Source organism: Chrysochloris asiatica, unplaced genomic scaffold (genome assembly GCF_000296735.1).
Source record: "Chrysochloris asiatica unplaced genomic scaffold, ChrAsi1.0 scaffold00156, whole genome shotgun sequence".
NCBI lineage: Eukaryota > Metazoa > Chordata > Mammalia > Afrosoricida > Chrysochloridae > Chrysochloris > Chrysochloris asiatica.
The window spans coordinates 7,759,831-7,780,505 of record NW_006408674.1 but is presented as its reverse complement, the minus strand read 5'-3'; the positions used below and the strand labels follow the sequence as shown (position 1 = coordinate 7,780,505).

Here is a 20,675-nt window from a genome sequence, read left to right as displayed (position 1 = left end):
TAAGATGCAAGTGTAGGGCTCAGGAGAGAGGCCTACAGTGGGAGACAACACACAGGAACTCATTAAAGTTGTTGGAAGGCGGGAGATCTCCCAGGGAGGTTGTATTGACTGAGAAAAAGGGCTAAGAATGGAACTTGTGGAAACACACAGGTGTTTGGGAAAGAGGAACTGATGAAGGAAAGGAGAAGGAATACTAGGAGAAAGTGGACTAATAGAAACCAAGAGTTTCCAGGAAGTATGATCCAATCTGTCTGGTACCACAGTGACGTCAAAAGAATTGAACTGTGGTCTTCATACTTAGCAACAAGGAATTAATCAGTGGCTTTGACAACGAGAAGGCGGCTGCAGTGGGGCAAGAGACAGATAGCAAGTGAAGAACTTTTCTTGATGTGGGAAGGAGAGTACTAAGGGGCTGCATTCAGATCCTGTTTGTGAGCAGGAAAAGAAGGGGTGGCAGGCAAGAAAGCCAAGATACAACAGAGAAAATTCTCCATGTGGACAGGAAGGATATGAGCTAACGTCATCCTGCATGGTAGCTCCCAGTTTCCTCATCTGTGAAATGAGGATTGGGATCTCTGTCTCAACTGGGCTTCTGTCTGGTGATGCCCAGAAAACCATCTAGCACCACTCATGGCACCAGCAATTGTGAAGAGAAGGTGACACGAAGGAGGGTTAACCTCGCCTCCTAAGTGACTAGTATGTGTAAGGGGTCAGAGGTATCAAAAACCGCCTTCTGTTTGGAGCCTAGAAGAGCAGTGGTGTGCTTTCACAGAACTGGGGACACGTGCTTAGGCAGAAGATAAACATTGGAAATATGCTCCAAGCCAGAGTTCTTAGAAAAAGGAATGTCCTTCCCTAGCTTATTTTCTAGAGAAGAAAATGATTTCTTTTTTTCTTTTGTGGCAAGGGTAGATGGGGATCAGAAATGAATTACCCACCATTTAACTCAATAGTATTGAAATATGGTGGAAGCATGGTGACTCTGTGTGATAAGCACTGGACTGGGGACCACAAGGCTGGTGGTTCAAGCCCATTTAACTACGTACTAGAAATCAGGTAGGAGACATTCCCTTGAATTCAGTTCTGTGCTTTATTACTTCGGAACTCCAGAATGATATGATCAGGAAACTGAAAAGCACTTAGGGCTGCGCTTGTTGGAGCATTTTGAGAGCGCCAACCCCTCAAAGCCCAGTTGTTCATATTCTTCATCTGTGTTTACTGTGTTGATTTTTGTGGCATCTTAAATTGTGTTCTGGTCTTATTTAGCTTTGTAATTTCAGATTGGTAACCTTTGCTATTACGTTGCTCAAATCTCTATGAAGAAGTAATTTCTCATTTAATTATTTCCACAGATATGCAGACCGGCAACCTTCTTAAAGACAAGAGAAAAGACTCACTAGATGTCAGATCTCTTGCCAGCCGATCAGGTGAAGGTAGGTGCCAAAGACAATAGAATATTCTTGTTTCAGTGTTGAACACTGGACCCCTCCCCAGTCTTATCTTCCGGTAACTGTCTACCTCCAGTTCATGAGAGGGAAGGGTACCCTCTGGAAACGTTTGCCTTCTTCTCCGCTTCCCCTACCCACCCAACTCTTACCATTGGGCTCCATTCTCAGCCTTTTAAAGAAGTCAAGGGAATGAGGGAAAGAAAAGATGCATTTTTCCTACTTATTTTATTGTTTATTTCCTAAAAAATTTTATTGTTTATTTCCTAAACTATAAAAGCAGAAGATGTCAATTTATATTTGTTTTAATTGTATAGGTAACATATTCTATTTCTTCAAAATACATTCCATTGTGAGTTGCAGTTAGCCAGTAAGCTTGCCTTTTTTAGGGGTATGAGCCCAATTTTTGGATAATGAAAGACTCAACAAGCACAAATGAAGTTCTAATTGGACTACACAGATAGTTTCCAATTTATGATGTATTTAGGTTATGATGAACCACCTGTCTTTGTACTACACAGTGTTACCATCCTCAGATGTTCACGCAGAGATGTTAATGTGTAATGTTTCCAACCCCCAAAGACAAAGATAAGCTTTCTAAACAGACTCATTACAAGAGCAATAATAATAAAAATGCTGAAAAGAAAAAGAGGTATTCAACTTAAATCAGATCCTATTAGTGAACACCTTCATAAGTCAGGGACTACCTGTAATTTTTGTAATTTTTTTTTCTAAGGTCTGGGTTGTTTTTTTTTTGTTTTTTCCCGAACAATCTGATAATGCTTTTAAAGTAAAGAAAAATTTGTATAGCTAGTGTGGAGGCAAATACAGGGATACCTCAGAGATACCGCAGGTTCGGTTCCAGACCACCACAATAAAGGAAATATTGCCATAAAGTGAGTCAAACGTAACATTAAACAAAGATAACAAGACGTGAAGCTATTGTTTCTCCACATACCCTCCAGCTAGGTCTACACACTTCGGAAGGTGGTGTTTCCACTGGACTGCTAACCGCAAGGTTGGTGGTTCAAATCCACCAGCTGCTCATTGGAAACCCTGTACCGGGTTGGTATGAGTTGGAACCAACTCAGCAGCACTTAGCAACAGCCCTTCCCAAAGAACTTTGCACTCTTCAACTTACACATCGAAACTGCTGTTTGGGCATCCTGGATGGACTCACATGGGCTTCCTTTTAAATGTCCTTTGAGTCTTGGAAACACAAAGGGGCAAGATCCTGGGGTAAGGTTTCTCAGGAAAGTCTTGTAAGTCTGTGTTACCCTCAGGGAATGAGCAGATGCGTTGTCGTGGTGGGAAAAAATTCCACAGCCCAACTTTCCTGCCCTTTTCCTCACCAATACCATTTTCAGTTTTCTTAAAACTGTCGTCATTCTGTGTCCTTTGAGAAAATCTATCAAGAATACCTGACCCCTCTGGAATCACACAAAAACCAGGTGCCATAATCTGAAGAGATTTCTCTTCATTTTGAATTTAACTCACCCAGTAGAACCCCACAGGAGCTGTTGTCTTGATTGCACCTTGTTTGAAGGCTAGACCCTAATGAGGTGAAGTCAGGTTCTAACTGGAAGAACTTGTCTGCAGCCATCTACTGATCAGCAACTTATTTAAACACGTTTTGTTTAGAAGAATCCCATATATGAATGAACGGGAACCCTAGTAGCAATATTTTTTTACTTACCTTGTATATAAACACACATGTACATCTCTCACCACTGATTTTGATCACCATAAATTTTGCCTGTTCTTGTACTTCATGTAAAGAGCCCTGGTGGCACAGTGGGTCAAGCATTAGACTACTAACCACGTAGCTAGTGGTTCAAAGCCACCAGCCACTCAAAGGGAGGAAAGTAAGGCTGTTTTTCCCGGTAAGATTTATAGCCTTGTACAATAGGACAGCCCTGTCCAGTAAGTCGCTATGAGTTGTAATCAAGTGGATGACAGTGAGCAGTATACATCATATAAATGGAATTGGACAGTACGTACTCTTGTGTTTGGCTTTTTTCTCTCACTGGACTATTTTGAGACTCCATGCTGTTCAATGTATCAGTAGTTATGTTTTCTTACTAAGTAGTATTTAAGGAGCCCTGGTGGTGTAGTGGGTTACATATTGAGCTCCTAACTGCAAGGTCAGCAGTTCGAGTCCACCAAGCACTCCATGGGAGAAATATGAGGCTTTGTGCTCCTGTAAATATTTACAGCCTCAGAAACCATATACAGGCTTGCTGTGAGTCAGAACCAACTACAGCACATAGCCAGCCCAGCTGTTTATCACTGTTGTTAAGTGCCAACGAGTTGGTTCCAATTCTAGCCACCTTGTAGAGGGTTTCCACGGATCCTGGCAGGTTTGAACCACCAACCTTGATGTGTAAGCAGCAGTGCTTATCCTATAGGCCATAGTTTTGTTCTGTTTTTTAACTAACATTAATGAACTGCTGATACACCTAACAATGTGAAATCTCAAAAATACTACAATAAGTGAAAGAAGCCAGAGACAAGAGCGAATATTTACATGTGCTCATGCAGAGACTGTGCAGAGCCCTTAGGCAGTTGTTTGAACGGAACAAGTCGGGGCTACTGCATGGTTTACAATCAGGAAAGGTGTGCACTGGCGTACCTTTTTACCTGATCTAGTCAATCTGTATGTTGAGCAAATCTGAGATGCTGGACTGTATAAAGGAGGACAGAGCAATAGGACTGGAGGAAGACTCAGTAACAAACTGTATATGCAGATGATGATTCAGCCTTGGTTGCTAAAAGTGAAGAGGACTTAAAATACTGATGAAGATAAAAGACCACACAGCCTTTGGTCTGAGTTACACCTAAATAGAAAGAAAACAAAAATCCTCACCATTGGACCAATAAATAACATCAAGATAAATGGAGAAAAGACTGAGTTGTCAAAGACTTAATTTTGCTTGAATCAACCATCAACACTCATGGAAGCAATAGTCAAGCAATCAAATGATTGCATTAGGCAAGTCTGCTGCACAAGACCTCTTTAAAGTGTTGAAGAGCAAAGATGTCAGCTTGAGGACTAAGGTGCACCTGGCCCAAGCCATGGATTTTCAGTAACCTCGTATGCATGCAAAAGCTGGACAGTGAATTAGGAAAACCGTAGAAGAATTGATGCTTTTGAAATATGGTGTTGGAGGGGGAATATTACAAGTACCATGGACCACCAAATGAACAAACAAATCTATGTTGGATGAAGTACAGCCAGAATGCTCCTTGGAAGCCAGGATGGCCAGACTTTGTCTCTTGTACTTCAGACTTGTTATCAGGAGGGACCAGTCCCTGGAGAAGGACATAATATTTGGTAAAGTGGAGTTTTCAGCAAAAAAAAAAGAGGAAGGAAGAAGATCATCAACGAGATGGATTTACACAGTGGCAGCACAACTGGCTCAAGCTGTAGCAGCGATGGTGAGGTTGGTACAGGACTGGGCAGTGTTTTGTAATTTTGTGCATAAGATCTCAGTCAGTACCAACTCAATAGCACCTAACACCAACAACATACAGCCTTCAGTATGGGCTACACCTCAACATAAGACAAAAACAAAAACTGGACTAATAAGCAACATCATAATAAATAGAGAAAAGATTGGCATTATCAAGGATTTCATTTTACTTGGATCTGCAGTCAACACCCATGGAAGCAGTAGTCAAGAAATCAGTGTATTGCATTGGGCAAAGACTTCTTTAAAGTGTTAGAGAGCATAGGTGTTACTCTGAGCATTAAGGTGCACCTAACACAAGCCATGGTGTTTTCATCTTCTTCATATTCATTCAAAAGTTGGACAGTGAATAAGGAAGACCAAAGAAGAATTGAAGAATTTGAAATTACTTTGTTGGTGCGTAATACTGAATATACCATGGACAGCCAGAAGAATGAACAAAAGTATCTTAGAAGACGTACAGACAGAATGCTCCTTTAAAAGCAAGGATGGTGATACTTTTTATCTCAGGTACTCTGGAGATGTCCATCAGAAGGGACCACTCCTGGGGAAGAGCATTATGGGTGGTAAAGCAGAAAGAGGGTCAGTGAAAAAGAGGAAGACCCTCAAAAATATGTTGACACAATGGGCTCAAACACAGCAGTGTTTGTAAGGATGGTGCAGATTGGCCAGTGTTTGTCTCTGGTGTACAAAGGGTTGTGTGAGTCAGAACCAACTCAAAGGCACCTAACAACAATGCTCTATTACATGTTGTCACTAAGTGCTGTCAAGTCAGTTCCAACTCATAGTGAACCTGTATAGAGGAGCAGCTGGTGAGTTTTGAACCACCAGTCTATGGTTTAAACCGATCTTGTGGTTCAAACTGACCTTGTGGTCCAGTGCATTATCCATTCTCGTCTTAAGGACCATTCATGTTGTTTCCATGACTAATAATACTACGGGTATTTTTTTATGAGTATTGTGTGTTCATCTTTTATCTGGAGCTGAAGGGCCATCTATTAGCAGTTACTTTCCATCACTGATGTTTGACAGTTTCTCTCATTTCTTCCACACTGGGCATTTTTCCATTTTAGTCATTCTAGTGGGGATGATTTTATTTTCCTGATGACTAATAAGGTTGAACACCTTTTCATATACTTACTATTTGGGTATTCTTTCATGAAGTCTATTGTATCTTTTGCCCACTTTGTTATGTGGGTTATTAATCTTTCTCTCATTGGTTTGGGGGAATTTTTTATTTTACATGTGGGTATGCTAATGAATATATGAATCATATATTCTCTGCTGTCTCTTCATTCTCTTAATTGGTGTTTTTTAATGAACAGAAGTTCTTAATCTAAACTAAGTCCAATTTACCAGTTTTGTATTATGGTTAATGCTTTCTGTGTCCTGACTAAGATATTTTTCTAACATAGAAAGATGCTCTTCTATGTTTTCTTCCAGAAGCTTTGCTTTCACTTTTTATCTTTCACGTAGGTCTGTGCTCCATTTTAATGATAGTTTATGGTCTCAGAGTGGTGGTATTGGTAACTGTGTGTTGTGTGTTGATTCCGAGTCATGGGGACCCTGTATTGGGTTTCTGAGGCTGTCCATCTTTACATAAGCAGAAAGCCTTGTCTTTCTTCCACAGAGCAGCTGGTAGTTTCCCAGTGCTGACTTCGCAGTTAGTAGCCCAACTCCTAACCCTGTATGCTACCCGGACTCCTTATGATGTCAGAGTTGTTAAGTGCTGTCAAGTCGTGTCTGACTCACAGCAGCCCTACATAGGTCTCCAATGAGCGGCTGGTGGGCTTGAACCTCTGACCTTGTATAGGGTTTCCGAGCAGCAGCTGGTGAGTTTCAGCTGCCAACCGTGTGATTCAAACTGACCTTGCAGTCAGTGCTTTACCCTACAGTGCCACACCAGGACTCTGCTTATGTTGTGTTTTTTTCCATTGGTCAATTGTTGTTGCTAATACAGAGAAATACAATTGATTTTCATAAATTACCCATGTCCCCAGTAACCTGAATGAAGGTACTTGTTTGATTATAAGAGTAGTGTTTGTCGATTCTGTAGACTTTCTGCACACAGTCATGATAATCTTGATAATTTTTTTCTTTTTCTTGCATCTCCACTATTATATATTGTTTGATTTTTTTTTTTTTATAAACATGTTGCTTTCATTATGTTAGAACTGAAAACAAGTCATTGTATTGGCAACGTGATCAAATGGATTTGAAAAGTTGTCAACCTTAGGCTGATCACCAAAATTAGACTGAAGAAGTGTGTTGGTTCCTGAACTGTAAGGCTCTTCGGGGCCCTCAGTTAGACGTGGGCAGTGCCGCTCTGTGGACCTTGGTGTCTTCATCTGTCAGTTGGAGCTGACGCATCAGGCAGTGGAACACCCTGTGGTCCTTTAAGGTCTTTGGTAAACAGCCTTCGCCTGACAGTGAGGCTTTCATGGTGAGACACAGAACTCTATGTGATTTTTTTCTCCCTCCTGCCTGTACATTGCCCCGGCTTTCCCCACACACCCCAAAGGAACCATCTCTTGGCAAAAGCAACAGAAAATTAACAAATTTTAGATCCTAAGCTTTGCTGCCTGCCTCATTCAAGGTTAAACATACGATTAAATGTAACAGTGGAATGCGCCAAAAGATACCCTGAGAATTTTAACCAGAAATTCACATCTTTCAGCCAGTGGTGCCTTGTATTTATTGCTCCTGCCATATATGAAACAAAGGGCCTGTGGTATTCTCTCCCAGAACATTTTTACTCCTGGATAGCTGCTCGTTGGATAGTTATAAAGCCTTAGTGTTATAGAAACAAAAAGAGGCTAACTGTTTGGCCTTGACATGCTAGATTGTTTCCCCTGTTTTCTCTCTGGCCTATGACATCAGAAGTTCTGTCTGTGGAGACACGTGCATCCTAGTGCCTAGAACTGAAGGCAGCAGTGTTGGTTATGCCAGAACCAAGGCACTAACCAGGATGGAAAGGAAACGCATTACGTAGCTGCGCCCACAGTGGCCAGGGGAAGAAAGGCAGCTGTGGAGCCATCGGCCGGCAAGGCAGGTGCCCGAGGTGGTACGTACCCTGACTGCTGCATTCCTCTCTCCATAGTTGCCAGTCAGAGACGACACTCCTCCTTGGCCCGGATCCATTCCATGACAATTGACGCGCCCATCACCAAGGTGAAGCAGTTTGTTTGGTCTGCACCCAGGATGGACGTCCCTCATCCTCCCAGTAGATTGTTTCCATTGAGAAGAAACAGCGACCTGCAGCAATAGTAACAGCAGTGCGCAGAGTCACATGATGCCACCTCCTCTGAAGAGAAAGGATGCGCGGCATGAACATTTTGGTGGTGGTGGTGCAGTTGGTTCCGACTCATAGTGGCCCTGTACAGGGTTTCTGAGGCTGTCAATCCTTCCGGGAGCAGAAAGCCTCATCTTCCTTCTATGGGACCACTGGTAGTTTTGAACTGCTGACCTGGAGATTAGCAGCCCAATCTGTAAACACTACGCTACCAGAGCTCCCGCCATGAACATTTTTTTGTTGTTGTTAAGTGCCGTGGAGTCAGTCCTGACTCATAGCGACCCTGTACAGGGTTTCCGAGTCTGTAAATCTTTATGGGAGCAGAAAGCCTCATCTTTCTCCTGCAGAACCGCTGCTAGTTTCAAACTGCTTGCCCTTGTGGTTCACAGCCTGATTTGTAACCACTATGCTTTTTTCCAGTCTTAAATCAGCATGAGGGAGCCCTGCTAGCATAGTGGATTGTGAGCTGGGCTGCCAACCACAAGGTCAGCAGTTTGGATCTACTAGCCATCACATGGGAGAAAGATGAGACTTTTCTACTCCTGTAAAGATTTGCAGCCTCAAAAACCCTCTCCAAGATCATTGAATCGGAGCTGATCCCACGCACACAACCACCACCACAACCAAATTCACACGAGGCTCTGTTGCCAGCCCTGACTCCCTGGAGAACCTTCCCATTGTTTTTAAGCTCTTCTCTCCTTATTGTAGGTCATCAATATTATCAACGCTGCCCAAGAAAGCAGTCCTATGCCTGTGACGGAAGCCTTAGACCGAGTGCTGGAAATCCTAAGAACCACTGAATTATATTCCCCACAGTTCGGTGCTAAGGATGATGACCCTCATGCTAACGACCTTGTAGGGGGCTTAGTGTGTGTAAGTATATACCATCAGGCTAGCCTGCCTGGTTGTTTTTGTGTCCTTAGCAGTTACTTCTTTATATTGTCAGGTGCCATCTAGTCGGTTCCATTGCATAGCATTCCCGTGTACAACAAGTGAAACACTGCCCGGTCCTGCACCATCCTTCCACCTGTGGTTTCAGCCCATTGCTGTTGGTGCCACTGATCAGTGCATTTCATTGAGGGTCTTCCTCTTTTTTGCTGACCCTCTACTTTATCAAGCATGATGCTCTTCTCCAGGAACTGGTCCCTCCCGATAATATGTCCAAAATTAGTGTGATAAAGTCTCACCATTCTTGCTTCTGAGGAGCGTTACAGCTGTACTTCTTCTTAGGCAGGTGTGTTGGTTCTTTTGGCAGTCCGTGGCAATTTCGGTATTCTTCTCCCACACCATCATTCATAGACTTCAGTTCTTCTAGGCTGGCGTCACCAGAGCTCTCTGAAACAGCCGGCACCCTCTGTATGTAGGACAGTGAAGGCCTGAAGTCCTCTGTTGTCCAGGCTCTGCTGCTCTCTGGCTAGACGGTCCCCTACCTTTCACCACTGCGGGAGACCTCAGTGTGGCCGGAGCGTATTTTAGACATCATAGGCAATTCTCAATCTTTCTCACCTTTTTAAAAAGATTTTTAAAACTGGAAGTAGACTATTAAATCAATATTAAATGTTACATATCAAATTACAAAGTCGATGCTCTCCTTCTTCTGCCGTGTGTGTTTAAAGGTGCCAGGAGGTAGGGCTTGGTGTTGCCTCTAAAGCATCTGATGCAAACTCTGGTGACTTAGGAAAAAAGAGTTTGGGAACATTCTATCACGGGCTTTTAGGGGTTCCTACCTGCCTCAGTCTCATACAGAGTTTTCACATGGAAAGAACATTGTGGAACACTGCTCATTCCAATGCTAGAAATTAACTACACCCACTCTCCCAATTCATGTTTTCTGAGGTAATTTGAATTCCTAAAAAATGGCAGTGACCTTGGAGGGTTGAAGGTTCCCAGAGTTGATAATACATAAACTCTGAGGCCGCCCCAACCTGTAAAGAGAGGTGAGAACAGTGGACTAGTATCCTGGATGTGAGTGAGAGGCAAGGTGGAGAGGAAGAAGAGGGGCGGGGCTTGGCTGTGTTGGGTGGAGCCACTGGTGAGTAGCCTTCACAGCTCAGGCTTTTCACGCAAAGTGGGGGAAGTGAGTTGCTGAGAGTGGAAAAGGATCAAGTTTTCAGAGGAACCCCAGTATCTATTAGGAGGAGGGAACTGAGGGGAATTGTCCCTAAGAGGCCAAAACAGCCATGAGGTTGAAACAGGAATTTGGGGCTTTGGGGTCTTCTCTGAAGCTCACCTCCCTATTGATTGTGCCCCCGAGTTTAGCTTCCAGCAGGGCCAGCCCTTCCCAGCATTCAACTGCATGCAGTGTTCTCCGGAAGTGGCTGTGGACAGGACGCTGCCCACAGTGATGAGCACAGGGTCTGTCTGCAGGATACAGGGGAACCTTGGGTGGACTGGTGGAGAGGACTGCCCTTCAGCTGTCCTCTGCAGCCAGCTGTCCCAGGGAAAAACTCATGACTGTTTCTCATTTCCCTGCTTTCTGTCAGGATGGGTTGCGAAGACTATCAGGGAATGACTATATTCTTTCATCAAAGAGTGAGTACTTCCTTTTGAATTCTTTCGGTCTTTATTAGCTATATATAATAGTAATCAAGTTTGAGTAATGAAAAATCATCTTTTTCAATAAAAACTCTCAAATAATGGTTGTCTTCCACAAAAACTTTAATATCTCATAAATCTTCAGGAGCAAAGCCCTGCCTAAGAAATGGCTAGTTTCATAAAGCCTACTGATTTTGTTTTGCAAATTGCACCACTTTGTAGACCTTCACCAGATTTCAAGCAGGATAATCAATCCCATCTCCCTTCAAGACGTCCCATCACAGATAACTCAAACCATGGAAAATGAGGAATTCTGGGACTTTGACATTTTTGAACTGGAGGCTACCACCCACAAGAGGTAAGTCCCTCTGGAGCTTGGCAGGTGGACCCTTGATTCAGAGGGTCTGTGTGGAAGATCCCACTCGAGGAATGTGCTGGTCCCAGGAGGAAGTCATGGGCCTCGGCCTCAGTGAGGGAGCCCGTTGACATTGAACGAGGAGGGGCTTAACCTCTCCAAATAGCGGGATTTTCTCCTGTCGATGTTGGTATGGTGAGATAATTGGCCAAGAACCCCACTCAGCTGAGAATTAAAATTTTCTTAGAAACATCTAAAAGTTGTAGTCACTCTGATTGGGTATGACCACAGAATGTGGATAAAAGTTTGACCACAGAAAGGGGTATGATCACCAAACGGGGATTTTTAACTTGAATTTTGTGCCTTGCTGGATAAGCCTTGTTAACCAGAGTGGGGGTCACCAACTAAGAGCCTAGAAAGGGATGTCCTCAGAGCCAGAGAGTTAAATAAGGACTGTCCTTCAGGGTGGGGGCCCTCAGCCCAGCTGACTGAAGGTAGTGTAGGGGATGATCTATCAGATCTTGTCCCAGTCTAGACAGTCTGTGTCCCCAACATCCTCCCTGCCCTTAATTCATGCTCAGCATAAGCCAGCCTTCTGATAGATTCTACTTCCTTAGCACTGCAGCCTGGATAAATGAGGGGTACTCTAGAAAGCAACAAGACAAGCCCACTCCTGTGCCCACTGAGTCCTTCCACACCTGGGTGACATTCTCATCTCCTGAGAGTAAGGTCAGGTCTTAGCAGCCTGACCTCCTCTGGATGTGCCTCAACAGAGCCATGTTCTTAACCCTCCAAACCAGGGCCAGACCAAAGTGACTCCTCAGAGTCGCCATTGTGTCACAGTCTCCCGAGTTAGAAGGGTACACATGCTGCATGACAGTGTCTGGCTCATATTTGAACCTCAGAAAATACTTTCTTCTAGACAGAACATCTGGCTAATGAGATGCAAGTCCAAAGTAGAGGATAGGGTTTAATGGAGGCACAGGGTTAGCCTAATAAAATTCTGGCTTGGGGGAATCTGCTAGTGCACGTAGGAATTAAATCAGAAGGGTGGGGAGCAGACCTTGTCCTAGCAGCCACAGGAGCTCTAAGGCTAGAATCTTGTGAGCAGCCAGGTCTCCCTGGTACATTTTGGTCCCCTGGAGGTAGGAGCTGGGCTGCACCTTGCCCAACGGGAAAAAGAGCAGCAGCCTCGGAGCATGCTCAAGTGCAGCTCGGGATTGCCGCCTAGACTGGGAACCTCTTCAGGATCCAAACACCCTGTTTTCTTGCTTTGTTGTAATGGGTGGATTTTTTTTTTTCCCCTCTCTCTCTCCAGACCTTTGATTTATCTTGGTCTCAAAATATTTGCTCGCTTTGGAATCTGTGAATTCTTAAACTGCACTGAGTCAACGCTCAGATCCTGGTTACAAATTATCGAAACCAATTATCATTCCTCTAACCCGTACCACAATTCTACACATGCCGCAGATGTGCTACATGCGACGGCCTATTTTCTGTCCAAAGAGAGGATAAAGGTAAATGGGTGTCTGTGGTCCGTGTCTACCAGGTAGCAGCAGTGAGGACAGTCCCTGGCTTCTGCCTCGGCCAGGGTGGTACAGGGTGTGACTGTTCAGTAGTCTCACACTTGTCCCGCAGCCTGGCACACGAAGGGTGTGGCCACATGAACTCCAGCAGTAGCTGCACATTGGTAACGTTCATTCCTGACATGCCCCATGTTGTGGGAATACGGAAACAGGATCAGGGAGGCATGCTGTAGGTCAGGATAGGGATGTTCAGGGGGTCAGTCTGAAGCTATAGGCTCGTATAAGGAACTAACTTAGATATTGCTGCTTAAGGACCCCAACTGTACCCCATAATCAGCCACTTGGGACCAAAGTCACTGCCCTACACTGTTCATAGAACATGGTTGCATCTCTGGTTCAAGCACAGACCCAGCCAGCAATTCTTTCTCCCCTATCAGCCCACCGACATCTGGTTAGTCATCTCACCTTGCCTAGTATAACACGTGAATGTTCCGATTCATCTCCTCGTCATAATGTTGCTTCTGCTGTCCCAGTGAGGCTCCCAGCTAGACAGTTCCAAAGCCCAGATTCTCCTGCAGAATACACTGCTGCCAACATGCTTTTCTGCAGCAGCAAACCTGCCTCCATCACTGCCAGGAGCAGCTTCTACTCCCTGCAGGATGGCACCTCCACAGGACGGGCATTCAGGGCTCTCCGGACTCACAGCAGCTCCTCCTCATCCCTCCCTGCCCTGTGCCCCAGACGCAAATATAGCCTGGCTCCTGACCCAGATGGACCAGTGACTTCTTTATTCCTTTAAGGAATTTCCCCACACTCCATAAACCTTTTTCAGAGCCTTATAAAAACATGGAAAAAATTAAGAGATCATCATTCCACAAAGTATCAGTTCACAAAGCCCCAGTACCGGTCTGACAAAGGTAGCACTAAAGCAGGAAAGAAAACTCGACCAGTCCTCAACTTACAGGGTTTTTGGTTTTATTTTGTTTTCAGTTAAGCCTCTCTCTTGTAGTCAGTCTTAGCTGAGCAGTAGTAGTTCATGTTAGTCTGATTTTTATCTGTTGAGGACACCCTGTACGAGAGAGTTTCAAAAAGTTCATGGAAATATTCTTTTATTTCCATTTTCCATGAACTTTTTGAAGCCCCCTTGTATTCTGCACCATCCTTTAACTTGTGTGAGACTCTGCACATGCTTATCAGAGAAGAGTTACTGATTTTCAGGCTGAGATTAGGAAAACAGATAGGATTTGTCCACACAGTATGCTTTTCCTAGAAATGTGTCTTGCCTTAAAGTAATAAAGTAACAGGACTGAAAGAAAACTGTACAGACGGCTTCCTTTTCTCCTAAGCTGTACCTTGCTTTTGAAAAAGCTCTCTTGTTTTCAGCAATCTTTAGATCCAGTGGACCGGGCTGCTGCCCTCCTCGCAGCCACCATTCATGACGTGGATCACCCCGGGAGAACCAACTCTTTCTTGTGTAATGCCGGAAGTGAGCTGGCCATCTTGTATAATGACACTGCGGTCCTGGAGAGCCACCATGCAGCGCTGGGTTTCCAGCTGACCATTCAGGATGATAAATGCAATATCTTTAAAAACATGGAGAAGTAAGAACAGTAACTTATTAGGAAAGTTTGTGCATGTTGAGCCTGTCTTTTTTTTTAGCAGCTTTGAGAAAACAGTTCACGTATGTGAAGTGTAACTTGTTTTCTAGTGTATTCAGAACTGTGTGAACATTACCACACTCAAGTTTTGAACATTTTTATCCTACCAAAAAGAAACTCGAAATGCATTAGCTGTTCCTTCCCATGCCCCGTCTTCTTCCCTAGTTTTGAGCAAGCACTGGTCTACCATAAGGCCTTGATATTTAATGCCACTTAATTTAGTTATTGATTTTTTCCTATGACAGCGTACCTGCTCATTCTTTGAGGCTATAGCCAGAGCTGTTCTACAAAGATTTCTTTGGGAAACTTTACACTATAGCCCTGATCTTACCCCTTCAGGCTTCTTGTTCCCAAAACTCAAAGCAGAGCATTTTAAAAGGACACAGTTTTGTGCCCCTTGTCATTTTTGATGTAATGTAAACAGACAAGCACACAAACTTCATCCCATCTACCCTACAGCCTACTACTTGTACCCCCAATTCGAGTCCCTGAAGCTACCACAATGGCTGCCTTGATGTAAACTGAAGAGCACTGAACTCAGGATGGTTAGGGACTCTAGATGGAAAACCGATTGAGACACATACCTTTGCATTTTGATATTTTGGTTTGATAAGGTTTCTGGCATAACTAATCACTGGAAAATAACATAAGACCCTGATAACTTTGGTTATTTCCTGGAAACCGAGTTAGGTAACTGGAGAAAAGGGAGACTTTGCCTCACATCCTTTTGTACCTTTTGAATTATACAGATTATTAGACAAAGACTGAAGGAAGAGTTATCAAATATTCCTGGGAACTTTTCCCAGTCTCAGAAGAAGAGCTTCCTTCAGAGTTCTCTGGGCACTAACGTGGTTGGATCTCAAGGTGCCTGAGTGTGTGTTACACTGTGTTTTATCTTGTGTTAGTCTAAGGACTGTATGCGGTACACTGTACAACCACAACAGTAATAAAAACAGTGCATCCATGAAGACGTGCCCATAAAGTTCCCTCCCATCTTAGTGTCTGTAGATGTAGATGCTCACCTGTAATCTCCACAATATCCTGGAGGAGTATGCCCTGTGACTTCCAGGCACATTAGCAGTTGAGCTGCAGTGCACACGTATGTTGGGTAACAGGCTGATTTCAGAAGTCCCTGTCTGTCTGACTCAGTCTCTCACTTGTCGCCTGAAACAGGAACGACTATCGGGTGCTGCGCCAGGGGATTATTGACATGGTTTTAGCCACAGAGATGACAAAGCATTTCGAGCATGTCAACAAGTTTGTCAACAGTGTCACCAAGCCCTTGGCATTGCTAGAAGAAAACAAGGTAAGGGAGACTCGTTTTAGAGACACATGAGTTTGTGACCCTTATTCCTATGTGCGTATTCTGTGGTAGCAGCCCCTCATTTCTGGAGCTGAGGTATAGCACCCACAACTGCCTGACAAGTATAGCCTCAAACCTCCCTTCAGACAGGAGGCCAGAGCTGATGCCGAAGATCCCAGTTCCAATCCTTCTACTGTTTCCTGGTGGAGATAATAAATCTCAAGGCATAAGACTTCACGTCCTTGGGAGGTCAGCATCCTAGAGAATGTGTTCTTCCATTGAGGTCCACACAGCTGACCTACCTCATACTCACTGCCCCTCCATCTTTCTTCTCCTCAACTCCTGTCACTATCCTGAAAGACTTTGCCAGGCCGGCCCCGGAATGGCTTATCCAGATACATCGTATCAAACTAGTCCTTGATGTTTAACTCCATTTTATTTAGTAACTAATTTGTTTGACATGACCTTTGTCTACTCTCTCTTTGTACATCCTGCTGTTGAACCCGATGTTCAGACATGTTGAGCACCCTGCTCCCTTCGCCTTCCTTCTATTAGTTGGGCATCTTGCCCCTGACCCCTCCGCCCCCGATGGCATTGTTTCTCAGCTACTGCTACTAGCTGACCCCCTGCCGATAAGCCACAGACTTCACAGACTTATCTCCTGCCACTTAGTTCCACACTCGGCGAGTCCTCTACTCCACTTGACTGTCATGTTTCTCATCTCTGTTGTTAGTTCACAGGGCTATTCTGAGAGTCCATGTGACAGTCAGTACCCAGTGGATAAGAACAGAGACGCAGTAAGAAAGAACAGTTTCTAGGCCAGAAGTAGGAACACATCTGAAGAAAGAAGGCTGAGCCCAATGCTGGTGAACAGTAGAACCTTGGAGCAGGGAGAGCTAGGAGGCAGTCGTGGTAGACAGAGTCCAGCCTGGTACTCCAGGGGTCTGGGCAGCCGAGACTGAGGATGCCACTGCTCAGCTTAATGGCAGATCTGCCCCCACTGAGATGGACCTGTTACGGTCAAACACATTCAACTCCTGGGTGTAGAATCAAGAAGCTCTTACCTCTGCCAGAGCTCTGTGCCCCAGTACGCCCTCTTCCAACGCCATTAGATTATGGATTGAGAACCCATAGTGAGTGAGGCCCCTTGTGAGACAGACAGTCTGTAGTAATGTGAGTGGAAGCAGCTCAGGAGTGAAGGGAGTACTTTAGTTTTCATTGTGGCTCAGCTGGGTAACATTGGATGAGTCACTTTCTCCAAGTCCCAGGGCCCTCATCTATAAAAGGTAATCATGAATAATATACTCAGCTGTGCCTACCATAATCTTGTGAGTACAGATCAAAAGAGAATGACGTTAAGTCCTTTGTACACCATACAAATGCTCAGGGCAGAGTCAAGGAGTACCTTTATATACGACATAATCTTAGTACACTGCAGACTAATTCCTGGGATCACAGCTGCCCCACCACTGGATTGGGGGTTAGGATGGGAGAAACAGGGAACCACAAGAGCTCTTTGTCATGAGGGTAAAAGAACCATTGCTCCTTGAGTTCACACTCTGAACAAATGTAAGATAAAACCTGTTTGAGTTTTTGGTTACCAAAAGAGAAACGGAGGAACAGAAAGAAAAAGCAACTGTGAGAAAGAGTTGGAGTGAGAAGGAGAGAAGTATGAGGCCAGAAGAAGGGAAAGGACAGCTAAACCACCTGCCAGTACCACCATCCTACTCCTGGGTCCCCAGAACCTCACTGAGCCTTGGTTTTCCCCTGTGTACCTTCAGCACTCTGTGAGACCTTGAACTTATGGATCCCACCCAAGTACCTTTTTGTGCTTTACCAGAGCCCCACTGGTACTTGGCACCACACGCCTTATTTTGATAGCTTTGAATCCCATGCATGTTTTAGGAAACTGATAAAGATCGGGAAGCAATAAACAGTATGCTCAGGATGCCAGAGAACCGGACTCTGATCAAACGGATGCTGATTAAGTGTGCTGATGTTTCCAACCCCTGTCGGTCCCTGGAGTTCTGCATCGAGTGGGCTGCACGCATCTCAGAAGAATACTTCTCTCAGGTGAGATGCCATCTCTTATGTTCCCTGTTTGTTAAAGAGGTTGTCACCAAACAAAGGCCTTTTATCAGGGCTCACTTCTCAAACCAGGTACTAGAGGAGGCACCCTCATTGTGACTGACCCACCTCTTTGATCTGTTTTATGGGGGTCCCATGTCCCATGTAAGATTCTGTTTGAGTTCTTCTTCTAGTCATGGCCAAGTAGCTCCTATTAAACCAACCCTCCTCCAGGTAATAATTATAAACTAAAATGTGTGAAAATCAGAAACTTGTCAGAGAAGGAAAAGTTCGCAAGACCCGAAAACCAGGCAGTTCCGTCACATTCTAAGTTCACAGGTTTCACTGCTTAGCTGCTTGAAAGCACCGGAGAAAAGCCATGCAGAAAGTAGGGCATGGTAAGTTTCTATGCCTTTTTGTCTAAGGTCAGGCCTAGTCAGCACCACAGAGGCTCCTAAAAACTGGGTTAGAAATTAGCAACATCACTGAATTGAAGAAACAGAGGGCAGAGTTTGGTGTTAAAGAATTTAAATATAAAGAACAGATTGGTAGGTTCAAAGTAAATGGATAGAAAAAGGTTTTTATAATTTGCATGAAGTAAAAAGGCTGGAACGGCCATATTAATATCACACAAGCTCATTGTGAACATTTTGCCAAGGACGCTATTCAGGTAGCCAACAAGCCTATGAAAAGATGTTCAGCATCATCAGCCATTAGATAGATGCAGATCAAAACAATAAAGAGATGCCACTTCATTCTACAAGGATAGCTAAGATGTGAAAAAAAAAAAGGAAAACAGCAAATGCTGGTGGAGATGCAAAATGGTACCACCGCCGTGGAAAACAGTTTGGCATTTCCTCAGAAAATTAAACATATGACCCAGCAATTCCACTCCTAGGCATATACCCAAGTGACCTGAAAAAGTAGTGATACAAACAGTATTTACTGTAAAGTGGAAACAACCTCAATTTCTATTAATGGATGAATGGATGAACAAAACGTACACGCAAAAAAGAGGCAAATTGGTTCTCAGGAGAGGAAGCAGGAAGCCATTGTTTGGTTAGAGTAGCTGGTAGATGAGTGCTGCACATCATGATTAGCATAATGGGCGTGGCTTAAATGGAATTGTCCCAGGAACTCTTTGGAACACCTTCATGCATATTTTACAATAGAAAAATAAACATAAAAAAAAAAAAAAAAATCAAAGTGTAGTAGAGCACTTCATGATAATAATAAAAGTGTAAATTCTCTAGGAAGAAATCGTAACTAAAATGGACGGAGTAAAATGAACAGAATAAACACTGGACTAGTAACTGCATCGCTGTGAGTCCAAACCAACTTGACATCACTTAACAAACAAGTCAGCAACTGACCAGATAAAATGTCAGTTAGGACATAATCTGAACCCTGTATCTTCAGAATACACTTTCTGCAAGTGTGTGTCATACATTCACTAAGACAACCATAAAACGCCCTATAGGTAATAGAACTGGTACGGCACCATAGGATAAGCACACTCGACGTCAAGGTTGGCAGTTCAGACTCACCAGCCACTCCTCAGAAACCCTATTCAGACAGGGTCGATGAGTCGGAACCAACTCCTGACAGCACTTAACAACAACAATGAATAAGTCTTTTCAGAAACAAAGCCTCATCTTTTCCCACAGAGTAGCTGGTGGGTTTAAGGACATGCAAACCAAGACAACATTGAGAAACCACTTCATCCCCCTTAAATGTTGTTGTTGTTAGGTGCCATCAAGCTGGTACTGACTTATAGCTACCCTATGCACAACAGAAAGGAGCTCTGGTAGCATAGTGGTTACGAATTGGGCTGCGAACCTCAGGGTCAGCAGTTTGAAACTACCAGCTGTTCCGCAGGAGACAGATATGAGGCTTTCTTCTCCTGTAAAGATTTACAGCCTCGGAAACCCTGTACAGGATCACTATGAGTCAGAACCAACTCCACAGCACATAACAACATGCACAACAGAATGAAACACTGTCCAGTCCTTGGCCAACCTCACAATTGTTGCCAAGTATAACGTGACCACCTGGATGGCTGTGGTTAAATAAAAATAACATGTTGAAGATGCTGAGAAATTAGAACCTTCCTCCATTACTCAGTGGAATGCAAAATGGTATAGCCACTGTGGAAACCAGTTTGGTATTACTCCAAAAAGTTACCTAGAGAGCTAGCATACCTAGAGAGCTAGCATATGACACAGCCTCATCCCAGTTATATACCCAAAAAGGACTGCAAACAGGAGTGTGTTCACTGGGAGCACTATTCAAAACAGCCTAAGTGTTCATCAAAGAAACTGTGGATGAAACTTGAAGACATTCTTCTGAGTCAGTGAAGTCAGTCAGTTACAAAAGGGGAGATACTCGATGATCTCAACCATATAAAACAGACAAATGTAAAAAACCATAGTGTTTTAGCAATTACTAGAGGTGAGAGCCACCACCGTTGGTCATACTGTGGTGGCTTCTGTGATGCTGGAAGCTATGCTACTGGTATTTTAAATATCAGCAGAGTCATCCATGAAAGTTGTCAAAAAATGAAATTGAATACATAAAACTCTATATCCTAGGCATTAGTGAGTTGAAATGGACTGGTAGTGACCATTTTAAACCACACAATCATGTTTACTATGCTGAGAAAGACAAATTGAAGAGGAATGGTGTTAACATTTATCTTCAAAAAGAACTTTTCAAGATCTATCTTGAATTACAGTGCTACCTATGATAGGGTAATATACATATATGCCTGTAAGGAAGGCCAGTTAATTCCACTATTACTCAGATTTATGCACCAACCACTAAAGTCAGTGAGGATGAAATTGAAGTCTACTAACCTCTTCAAGGAGCCTTGATTCTGTAGTGGGTTACACATTGGACTGTTAACTGCAAGATCAGCAGTTAAAATCTGCCAGCCACTTCATGGAAGAAAGATGAGGCTTTCTGCTCTCATAAAGATTTCCAGCCTGAGAAACTGTATACAGGGATGCTAGGAGTCAGAACCAA

The 20,675-nt window shown here is 43.8% G+C and overlaps 1 protein-coding gene across 1 annotated transcript in view; it reads left to right on the top strand.

The window, feature by feature from the left end:
* The window catches only part of PDE8A (phosphodiesterase 8A), a 194,044-nt gene that overhangs the window by 159,967 nt on the left and 13,402 nt on the right, over positions 1 to 20,675 (top strand). Inside the window, exons 13-21 of the mRNA XM_006870955.1 lie at positions 1,353 to 1,433; positions 8,016 to 8,086; positions 8,916 to 9,080; positions 10,691 to 10,739; positions 10,965 to 11,100; positions 12,416 to 12,614; positions 14,007 to 14,224; positions 15,455 to 15,587; positions 17,490 to 17,657. Of these exons, the coding sequence (XP_006871017.1) occupies positions 1,353 to 1,433; positions 8,016 to 8,086; positions 8,916 to 9,080; positions 10,691 to 10,739; positions 10,965 to 11,100; positions 12,416 to 12,614; positions 14,007 to 14,224; positions 15,455 to 15,587; positions 17,490 to 17,657 (1,220 nt within the window). The remainder of the gene's footprint in view (positions 1 to 1,352; positions 1,434 to 8,015; positions 8,087 to 8,915; positions 9,081 to 10,690; positions 10,740 to 10,964; positions 11,101 to 12,415; positions 12,615 to 14,006; positions 14,225 to 15,454; positions 15,588 to 17,489; positions 17,658 to 20,675) is intronic.